At 40.8% G+C, this 11705-nt stretch overlaps 1 protein-coding gene across 5 annotated transcripts in view; it reads right to left on the bottom strand.

Annotated features, from left to right (window-relative positions):
- DNM3 (dynamin 3) overlaps positions 1–11705 on the bottom strand; it is a 546523-nt gene that overhangs the window by 244142 nt on the left and 290676 nt on the right. For all 5 annotated transcript variants that reach the window (XM_045084619.1, XM_045084617.1, XM_045084615.1 and 2 more), the window contains one exon: positions 8242–8355. In XM_045084619.1, coding sequence (XP_044940554.1) covers positions 8242–8355 — 114 coding nt within the window. The remainder of the gene's footprint in view (positions 1–8241; positions 8356–11705) is intronic.

Below are 11705 nucleotides of genomic sequence, written 5' to 3'. Positions count from 1 at the left end.
TAAATGAAGCACATTTTAAAATTTTGCTCTTCTGGTAAAGAATAATATTGTTTTTCCAGAATAAACTTTTGAGTGGGACAAAAAAATACTTTTAGGGGAGTGGGTTTGAGCCTATTGAGTATTTTTCATAAATTTGAAATAGTTTTTGCCACTATGGATTGTTGCACATATTTGTCAAAGTTGTAAGTCTTTGGATAACACCAAAATGTGGAAATGTTTGTATGAAATAGTCCTACATTAAAAAGCGTAACATATCTTACGCATGTGAAAAAACACAACTACAGTCATGAAGAATTTTAAGTAACATAAACGTTTTCAAGTTCAATATTTATTGGGACTTCTTTGTTTGGCAAAAAAACATCTAAGTTTGGCTGACTAAAACGACTCACGGGGAGACTAAATAGTGTTCACAAGGTCAATGCTAAGCGCCTCATCACAGGGAACACAGGGACTGAGCAGGGAACAGGCAGACTCAGGAAAGTATAAGTGAAACTGGAAAGAGCTGACGATTTCTAGGACGTCTTGGTCCCACAGCTTTGGCCATTCAGGGGGATGGCTGCCATTTTGTTTTCTAGGACTTAAGTTAACATTTGTCATCTGTCACAGCTACCTAATAAAAACAGTACTACGTAAACATCCCTATAAGGGGATTATATAATCTCCTTATCGAGCTATCCAAATACTTCGACCCACAAAAATGAGGCCTGGAATGTCTTAAGAGTCCAAGGAATGTCCTTCTTTCAACGCAGACTTCGGATTTTCTTCAATAGTCTAAGGTTAGTACATTTTCATTGGGAGCATTTCTGTTACATTATGCTTCTTGCCTGTAGGTAAGTATTCCATAATGATTCTGATCTTCATGTTGATTTAAATAGAATAAATATTGGCTGTGTGCTACCATACAGCAATCCCCTTCAGTGATTTTTAACCATCATTCACACATTTCTCATTGATATTAAGAAAAATAAGGCTTTTTTTCTCCCTTTATCAGAATATCCTATTCTTCTAAAATTCATGTTTTATACATATTTTAAATAAAAGCCATCCTTTTATTCCAGATCTGATTTAAAGTATTAATGTAGAACTATATAAGCTCTAAGCCCTTTTTGAAATGATAGTTTCTGTTTTAATTCTATACCTGGCCCTTTTCTAAATCCTAAGAATTGTACAAAAGGTATTTAGAGTGTATTAAAATAACATTAGGAAATTTATTTTCTGCTTCAGTGATCTTCAGTACAAGAGGAAAAAAATGTAAAACCGTTAACCTTCAGTAACGAAAATTAAGAAAATTTTAAGACAATCTACCTCAAATTATAAGTCTACAATATAATGAAATAATTTGGCTTAGGTTCCGGAGGCAACAGGACATCAGGAAATATTAGGTTGCATCTATTTACTTGCTCAATCACATCTCCATTCAACCAATATTTATCCTGCAAATGCCATGTTCGATGGCGGTAGAACAACAAATACATCCATGGCTCCTGGTCTCAAGAGGCTTACGATGAAGCAGGAACACTCCGTCTCTACTTATTACATTGATGAGTTGTCAATTTTCACCACCTGAAATAACCTCTTAAATCCACCCACTTCTATTTCCCTCAACCCACCCAACCCAAGCTATTGTTATGTCTTCCACAGTCCATGGCCAGACCTTCCTACCCACTCCCCACCTCAATCCCTTCTTTACAAGGCAACCCAAAGGATCTGGGGAAAAAATTCAGATATTATGTGACTTTCCAGCTTAAAAACTTCCAAGGCGTCTCATCATTCCTAAGGTCAAAATCCTTGATCTTTAAGGAGCTTTTTTCTCTCTGTGCTCTCTTTGGCCTTCATTCAGTTTCTTCAACTCAACTCATTAGGCTCAGTCTTGCCTCAAGACATTAACATGAGCCTCTGACCACCCAACTCCAAGTCCCGCCCAGGCTGTGACCCGCGTCCCAGGTGCTCTGCAACTCAAACGCGTCCCTGGATTTATTCTCTTCAAAGCCTGGAATCTGCACCTGAGCGCTTTTCCTGCTTGTTTTGTCCCATTTCTTTATGCGTAAATATCCTTCATGAGGGCAGGTACCATGAGTTCCTTGCTAACTGCTTTATCCTTAGTGCCTAGGGGAGTGTCCGCTATGTGGTTGTTCAGAAAACGCTGTTGGGAAATGTCCGGTCAGTTAAGAGCACAGCAGCAGCGCTGAGCAGCGCCTGGATTCTTCTCTCGGAGCCCCAGTCTTCATCTCTAAAATGGGGAATGTCAATAAAACACTTCGCTCAGGGCCTGGGAAACTACAAGTACTAACAAATGTTCACTTTTATGATGACAATGATCATCACCAAGGTTACCGTCCGGACAGAAAGCTGGCCTTCAGGACGCGGGAAATTCTAGTGACGGCCACGGGGACGGTCGAACTAGGGAGCGCGAGGCTGGCCGGAGTCCGTCTGGTTTGGCTGAGCACTTTGGCCAGTTGGAGTGCGCAAAAGGGAGGCGGGAGCCAAGGTAGGGCTAGATGCTGAGAAGAGCTGAGTGGTGGGTAAACTGAGGGAGAAGAACCTCGAGTCTGGTGCCATCCAGATTAACAGCATTGAGGAAAGAAACAGGAGGGGAGAGAGAAAGAGAAGCTGACGTATTGTCTGTGGGCTGGGCCGGCGCCAGGCTAGAGCCGCTTCTGACTCACTCAACCGAGCGGGGTGTCCGTGGATAAAACCACTGTGTGGAGCGTATGGAATATTCTATTTGAGGTTGTTTGAATGGCTGTATTGCTTCCTCAAATCCTTAGTGAAGTACTAAAAAATATCCTTATGTTATTATTTTGATAGAAATCAAAGGATCTGTAAGATCATCCATCAAATGCAAGGGAACATATGCACAAGCTCGCGTGTCCAAACTGTCCTCGCCCCCATAAAGAGATCATCCTAGACTTGGGGCACACACACGGGCAGAATGAAACTAGGAAAAGGCCTATCAACCCCCTAGAAAAGAGCTCAGGGCCGCTTGTACAGGGAATTTCCAAGTCTCGGGTACTAAACTATGATCCAGAAGGTCAGCCACATTGGGGCAAACCCCGTGGGTGATTAGTTATAAACTGTCTAACCCTGTAAGAAGACAGTTTATTTCTTTTTGTGTTACAGAAAGTCCCAATCTTCAACATGATGGGAGAGGATAACATATAGATTAATTATGTCTCCTATAACCACTCTGTATTAAAAAGACTCTTTGAAGATAACATGCATGGAAAAAAACACTGCCGGAGACACAGGTGGAAACTTCTCTTTTAAACTCATTTATCAGTAACATTACAGGTAACATTATCGTCGTTTAGAGTAATGGTTCAAGAAATGCAGTGCACAGATGCTTAAAGGTTTACACATCTGTCTAAAATTCAAGGCTGGGCTAGATAGAGCTGTTCAGAATAGGGAGAAAGCAGGAAAAATGCTGGGGACTTAACACTACAGTCATGCCAACTCTAGCTTAAAATTATTACAGTGTTATCATGCTACTGCATGATATAAACATGATACAAATGATACAAAAATCACATTTTTGTATTATAGCCTCCAATTCTTGGCTGAGGTGGTAAGAGAACCCCAAGTAGAGGGGGAGGCAGCATGGCAAGTCTCACTGAAGGAATGGGATCTGAGTTCCCTCTTAAAGAGTCTGACCTTTACCATTCTCTGTTTAAAACAAAACAAAACAAAACAAGATCCACCCAGATACCGGATCTTTGATCTCACAACACGAAATGACAAAAAACTGGAAATTAGAAGACGTGTGAGTCAAAGAATGGCTTTTCAGTGGGAGGGCACAGTTGTTCCTTGCCGTGGCAACCATGAATATATAAATGTGACGCCTGAAAGTTTATAAGACCACTTATTTATATATGATTTCTTAGAGTCCTAGATTATCTCTTGGAGGGGATTTGGTCAGCCAAGGTCCCCATTCAACAAGTAAAAAGCAAAGAAGTGAGGCCCAGAGAAGACGGACTTGTTCCGACACTGGCATCTGTCATAGCAAATCCACGTCCCCCCGCCCCCAGAGCTCGCCATGCTCACCGTGCCACGCGTACGGTTTATAGGGTCTTTTGTTCAACTAATGTCATCCTGGAGAACAGTTCAAGCTATTGTTCTTCAATCTCGGATAGATTTCGGAAGTAATTTATATTTATTACTGACTTAATAAGTTACACGAAATCGTATCTATTCATATGATAGAACATGCTCTTTATCCAGTGGCCCGTTAATAGAATGAAACATACCAACCTAATTACGCAAGAAAGAAGGAAGATGGCAGAACACAGAAAAATGCAACAATCCTCTATGAAAATTCGCAGATAAATTTGTCACGGAACAAATGAATGAAAATACAACTAGCGTAATGATACTTACTGTGTCGCACTGGCTTGACGAAGATAAATTATCCCGGAACAGCATTTCCAGGGACGGTGATGCTGACGTGTGTATTAGACAGAGACCATGGGAACAAAGGACAAGCACTTAATTTAACTACAAATTGCCTCTGAACACTGAGTGAGAGTTGAGGCTTATTTTCACCAAGGAATAGTCTAAATTGGGGGGTTTTGAGGTTACCCACAGAAGCATGGTCCGGCCACATGTACTTGAACTATAGCAGTAAGACCTTTATGGAATCTCAGCAGCATTGAAAACATTGCTGCTAAAAGATGGGAGTCGAGGGTACAAATTCAACGGGCCAGAGCCTCATCACTACTTCCGAGCCCCACCTTCTAGGTCTCTTCCTGACCTCCCTTGCCCGTGTCCTCCCTCTGGCCTCTGCCCCCGGCCCACACTACTGTTGGTTGAACACGAGCAGAAAGCGAGGAACCGTCCTGTACCCTCCCTCCCGACTGGACGGCAAGCTCAAAGCTGGTCTGCCGTGGTGGCGAACTCTGGCGAGAGAAACAGAGCGGAGCAGAGGAGGACAGTGACGGTGCCAAGGAATGATGAGGTGGGAATGGATGCGGATGGCCCCAATGGAAAAGGGCTCTTCCCCAGCGACAAACAATTTGAAGCTAGGGGTCATTTGTGAGTCAGACATTAATATTTTGAGAACTTCCTCGCCCGTTTCTGGAGCACCATTCTAATGAGGAACAGCAGCTAACAGCTGCAGTGTGGCTGTATGAGGCCCATCAGTTTGCTACCTGCACTAAGAGCTCCTCGCAAGCCACCAGGATGAGCCACCACCTTCTCTCATCTGGACCACCGCTACGGCTCGTCCCCCTCTTCTACTCCTGCCACTCCGCTCCTTCCGCACACCCGTTCCTTCCCACACATCATGCCCAGCCCAGCAGCCAGAGTGATCTTTCTAAAACATAAATCCAGTCATGTCCCATCCTGTTGGAATAAGCCAATGATTTTCAGTCGTCCCTGAAATAAAATCCAAATGATTGGCTGGAGCCTGAGAAGTCCCCACCCGCTGGTACCTCTGATTTTATCTCCTACCTCTCTCCGCTATGCTCTCACATTTCAGCCGCAGGAGGCTTGCTGACTCTCGGCCTGGGTGGTGGTGGTGGTGGTGGTGGCGGAGGGGGTGGGGGCTGTTTATGCTATGGTTCTCTCTACCTGGAATGTTCTTCAACAAAATCTTCTACCCAGATCATCATTCCAGCCTCTGCTCTGATGTTTGTTACCCCAAACACCCAATCTAAAGATTCTTCCCCTATCACTTCATTTTTTTTTTTTTAAAGATTTTATTTATTTATTTATTTATTTGACAGAGATAGGCAGAGAAGCAGGCGGGGGTGGGGGTGGGAGGAGGAAGCAGGCTCCCCACTGAGCAGAGAGCCCCATGCAGGGCTCAATCCCAGGACCCTGAGATCATGACCTGAGCCAAAGGCAAAGGCTTTAACCCACTAAGTCACCCAGGGGCCCTGCACCCCCATCACTTTCTAGGTCACCACCCTATTTTATTTTTTTTTTAGAGCACTTAATATCTGATATTATCTTATTAGTCTCTTTGTTAGTTCCACAGAACAACAAATTTGTCATTTTTTTTCTTGAAATGGTCTAAACTAAGCAAACAACCCTCTCTTAAACTTATAAATCACGCTACTGTATTTCAGGGGTCATTCCTATAATAACCTGCCCATGCCCAAACACCCTCTACACATCTACGTCAATACAATGGTCTCCAGCACTCAGTTAATATTATAACCGCACACATTTATTTTCCATTTGTTATAATCAAGTGCTCATGAGGGCACTGTAGCCACCGAGATTTTGTAAAAAGTCATCCTGAGTTTACAGAGGACAGGAAGGGATAACCAGTGATCATAAGGTCACCAAGCTCTCAAGGCTCCTTCCTTCCCTATAGGGGGCATTGAGAGCCTTCTAGTGGCCCTCTTTCAGGGCCCACACAGCCCTACAAGAGAACCCCAAAGCCATATTCTAACAGTAGCAGCTAATCCTATTGTCTTCAGAGCCCCTGATACTAATATCCAGAAAAAGATAATGACGAAATGCCTGGAACTTGTCTTCAGTCCTCTGTGGGATGAGGCCAACTTCGACAACTCCGGCATCTCTGGGATTCTTCCCTCCACTTGTGATTGAAGACATAAGCTCTGGAGCCAGATGGCCTGAGTTTGAATTTCTGCTTTACTACCAACTAGCTAGGTGACCTTGGGAGGTTAGTTATCCTCACAAACACCAAGTAGTCTGCAATAAGGGAACCTTATTTTTTTGTTTGTTTAGTTTACTTCTCTGAAAAAATGGGGATCGTGATAGCATTTATCCTTAGGGTTCTAATGTGGATTGAGTTAATTAATTTATATAAAACACTAGCTATTATTACTATGAATCCTCAACAAAATCTTTTGCTTTCCGTAGAATAGCTGATAAAGGCCCCCAAACCAGTATGTATTTAAGTATACAGAAATGATCCTCGAAATCCTTGGAAACGACCTATATCTAAGAGAAGATCTCTTAAGGCAAATGAACACAGAAGAAGGAACTTATTTTCTCTCTAGGGAGGCATCTCAGAGCCCCTGAAGCTGTGGTGTTTAAACACTGGACCTTCCCACACAATGACAGGGATTTCGGAGCAGCCAGCACAGGAAAAGAAGCCATTGCTAATCCTCAGACCCTCACAACGACCAAGTCCATATTTGACGGAAGTCAGTGAAATACAGGACATAAACATTTTTCAAAAGCATTTGTATTGAAATCTTCTTTGGACATTTCTGTAAGATTTTATTTCTCTTACTGAAGAAAATGTGGTAGTCATCAACTGATCATCTAACACTCTGTTGTGCACCAACCACTTGGGAAACAGAAATACCTATAGAAGACATGAAACTGTAACTAGAACAACCGACAAAGGCAACTTGTAGTGTTTTCTAAGAAAATAGTCAAGCCAGGGTTGGAAGGATTTTTAACTCTGAAAATCATGCCCTTTAGAGCCAAATAAAACTGAGACAATCTCACCTGTAAATAGCTTTGAGATCATGAGGTATTCTTATCTGATGTTTGTATACCATGTTATAAGCACCAAAAACTACTCAGGTCAGACCAGAGGTATTAAAATTTCCAAAACACAGTTAATTTCATCCATGATTTCCCAAATTAAGCAGTATCATTTTATAGCACTCTAAGGGCTCCCAAAGATGGATTCAAATTTTTGTGCTTTTATACCTATCAGATTGAAATGAGTAGTAAGTCATAGCACCCAAATTATTAACATCTAACAGGAACCAGAACAGCAGAATTATCATAATTCTTGCTTTCACATAGCTGTCAAATTTTCAAAGAACACAACATTTGTATAAACTCACTTGAGGACTATATGATTTGGACATTTTCAAAAGTCTGCCATTTGAGACAGACATTACAGCAACAATCCCAAAATTCTTCATTAACTTTGCATCAGTGCTATTTTCATTCTTAAGATGCTCTCTATCCTTGGGTCTTTTCAACACATTATTTAATGAAGACTGCTTTCCCTCTCTTGGTATCTCGCCATTATTACAAAGACGGAAATTTCCAAAAACGAAGTCCTAACTCCATGTCTTCAGGTGAAGAAACATGTGACAATACAAAAGAAATTTAAAAAAAAATTGAGGGGGATGTTATAAAATTAAACATCTATGAGAAAAAAAAAATCCTTCTTCAAACAAACACCCCAAGCTAAGTCTTACTGAAAGAGAACCACTCATGTCTTGAAATTGTGTATCACAACAATATCAATTAATTTGAAATGAGAAGCACTTCAGTAAGAAGACCCTGCCATCCCCCGTGACTTACCTCGTCGTCTTTGTACCAGGACAAGCTCTCAGCAGTAAGGACGAACCAGTACCCCTTAGAGCCTCCCTTCATGATGCCGATGTTGCTGATGGTTAGCCAGCCCTTGCGAATCACCTGCGAGAGAGCACAGTTTGGCAGAGATGCTTAGTTTCCCGTGAGCCAATGGAGAGTGCAGGTCTTGCACCAAGTGAAATTAAAAACAAGGTATAAATCACAGTAAGGGATGATACTGTTTCCCCAAAGCCCAACTTCTATTAAAGCTACTCAAGATAATTTATCTTCCACCAGATCACCAGAGGGAAATCTGGACCCTTAAGTGGATGATGGAAGCAAGACAACTGAAATGGACAGGAATTAAACGAGGCCCCAGTAGGCTTGTGCTGAGGCTATATATGGCATTTTGCTGCTATAATTAAGACACATTTAGTTGATTGGATGAACAATAATAAACTCTCCATGCCCACTGCCTCTTCGGCTTCCTGTGCCCTGGTCCATTTGTTTGCCTTGTTTGCATCTTGTTATTATTTCCACAAGAGGCTGGCCGCCAAATGGTGAAAAGAAGAAACTCAAGTCAACCAATTAAGTTCCTTTTTTTTTTTTTTTTTTTTTTTTTTTTTTTTTTTAAAGATTTTATTTATTTATTTGACAGACAGAGATCACAAGTAGGCAGAGAGGCAGGCAGAGAGAGAGAGGAGGAAGCAGGCTCCCTGCTGAGCAGAGAGCCCGATGTGGGGCTCGATCCCAGGACTCTGGGATCATGACCTGAGCCGAAGGCAGAGGCTTCAACCCACTGAGCCACCCAGGCGCCCCAATTAAGTTCCTTTTTAACAGCTCACAGCCCTGAGTAAAACTGGATGAGGGCAAAAGCTGAAACAATGAGTGAAAAGTAAAATGTTTGGAGCTTCTTTATGGTCTAGATTTATCCGTCTACTTCTGGCTATTATTCATCGTGCTAACAGATATGCAGCATCTTCATGAAAATGTTTAAACTGCTTTTAAATGTTAAAACATTAATAACTCGGATTACAGCTTTGATAGAAATTATTTATCAATGGCATTTAAGTGAAAATCTATTTTTTTCTCCTAGTTGCAAAACTAAATTCGATTTTTCCACATGGCATAGTCTACCTTCTCCCCTACGCTAGATAATGTTTGTTGTCATAGCACCCAAATTGAAATACTCTTTAGAATTAGAGTATACTGTCCTATATACTAAAAATCATCCTGTGCCTAAAGTGCTCAATATCCTAGAGATCCTGAATTAAAAAAAAAAAAAAATTACTGGATGACTAATGCATGTCAGATTCTAAATAAAGAGGAAATACCCAAATAATTTGATTTTTATAAAATATTGATAGTAAGTTTCCCTGTTGAAGACGAAACGTCAATCCTAGGGAAAATTGTGAAATAAGCCAAAGTTGTCTTACTGATCTTCAAGACGCTCTTGAAGAGCCTAGAAGATACCTCAGAAATACCTCAGAAGAGCCTAGAAGATAAACAAACTACTACATCCCCAGGCCCTGCCACCCTGGACTCCCTGTTTCAACTTTTCCCAGGTGTCCACTCTCCTTTACAATGCTCCGTAACTTCTGTAGGCCTCCATGTAGAACCTCACTCTCTCCCTACGGCCGTTCTCGCAGTTGTTCAAATTACTCCGCCCTCTTCCTCTCTACTTCAGAAAGAAGGAAACCACACTTCTTGGCGTGTGGTTTCTATCAGCTATATTATCAGTGTGGTCTGTTCTAAAAATTCAGATTCTTGGACCATCATCCGTTCAAATGAATCAGAATATGTACATGTGAAACCCAGAAACCTATAAACAGCGTCCAAGGTGATCATCACCCACCCTGAAGTTTGATGGCCACTGCAGGCACACCTACAAGCACACCTGCAAGCAAAACTTCACTCTGCTAGAGCAAGTAACCTCCTCCGATTTCTAGTAAGAAGCAAGTGGAACGTTCATTTCACGCTAACACTGTTATCGACCCCATGAGCTTCTTATGGTCTAGAAAATGAAAGTATAGTTATTTTATCCTGTATCTTTGGAGACAAGGATGTCCCCCAGCTACTCCATAAATACAATGAGCAAGTCACCATCTAATTCTCTGGTAGAGCAGTCCGGTGCCAACAAGGAGAGCCATTAATGCAGTTCGATGAACATTTCTAAAGAACCTGTCATATGTCAAGATGAAAAAAGCACGATGATGCCATAATCCCTGACTACAGGAATCTTATATTTTTGTGAGGAAAACTGAAAAAATATAATTTCAATCTAACAGTGTAATAAGAAATGTATGTCAGGCAAGAAACACTTGACACAATTCAGGAAGTTGTCATAGGCTTTCTTTGAAGAGATGATAGCTCAGAAGAGCCTAGAAGATAAACAGAATTAGGTCAAGAAGTAGTTTGTTTAACTATTTGTTTAACTACATGAATAACAACAAACAAAATCAAAATATGAAAGACCCACTAAGCACAGAAAATGGGAGGTGGGAATGAAGAAGTTGAGGTTGGGGAGGCAGCTGGAGTAGAGTCAGAGTGGATCCGGGCTCATGAGACCCCAAATTTTAGTGACCTCACCCCTCCCAGTAGTACTAAAATAAATTTCAAGTACACATGTAATTTTATTTTTAAGTTATATACGATTATTGTGTTACTAAATTATGTACATCATATAGAAACATACAGAGAATTTCTGAAGTCTGCATGAGGATAAAATAAATTTTTATTTTGTGGGAAAAACACATTTTATGGCTTATATTTACATTTTACTATTGACTTCTCAGAGCAAGGGTGCTGGCATCAAGATGTATATTAAATATTAATAAATCTGACTTTTTATTTTCTAGATAAAAATACATATAAGAATGTTCTACTATGTCTCCCTTTATTTTAGTGGATTTTACACACTCTCTAAGGCTGAGAAACAAGACTATGCAAGCTACTGCAATAACCCAAATGAGAAATGAGGTGTGAACTAAAGCCATGATATAGTAAGGATGAAAATAAATACTTACTGGAGAAACACCTAGGAGATTAAATCGACAGAACTAATAACTGGATAAGAGAGAGATTACTAGAGGTAAAGACTCAAGAACTGCACTGGACAGGAGCCACAAGTCACACAGGGTCACTGTGCCCTACTGAGTAGTTTCAATTCAAATACTCAATGAGTTTAAGATGCCATCTGGATTTTGAAAGGTTAGTACCAAAAAAAAAAAAAAAAAAGCAAAATACTTCATTAAGTGTTTGCAGATTTATCATAGTAATATTATGTTGGATATATTGGGGTAAATTAAAATCAATTTTTAGTAATCGTTTCACTGTTCCATTTTTTTAATGTGGCTGTCAGAACATTTTAAATTAAGTATGTGGTTTACATTATATTTTTACTGAATATTGTGCTGTTCTAGAATGATTCTGAAACTCCTGGGGCTACCACCTCAGAAGGAATAGAAGAGAAG

The sequence above is a fragment of the Mustela putorius genome, unplaced genomic scaffold (assembly GCF_011764305.1).
Source record: "Mustela putorius furo isolate JIRA1106 unplaced genomic scaffold, ASM1176430v1.1 tig00000785_pilon_pilon_pilon, whole genome shotgun sequence".
Taxonomy (NCBI): Eukaryota; Metazoa; Chordata; class Mammalia; order Carnivora; family Mustelidae; genus Mustela; species Mustela putorius.
Note: the sequence above shows the minus strand (reverse complement) of the source record. Positions and strands in the feature narration are given on the sequence as shown.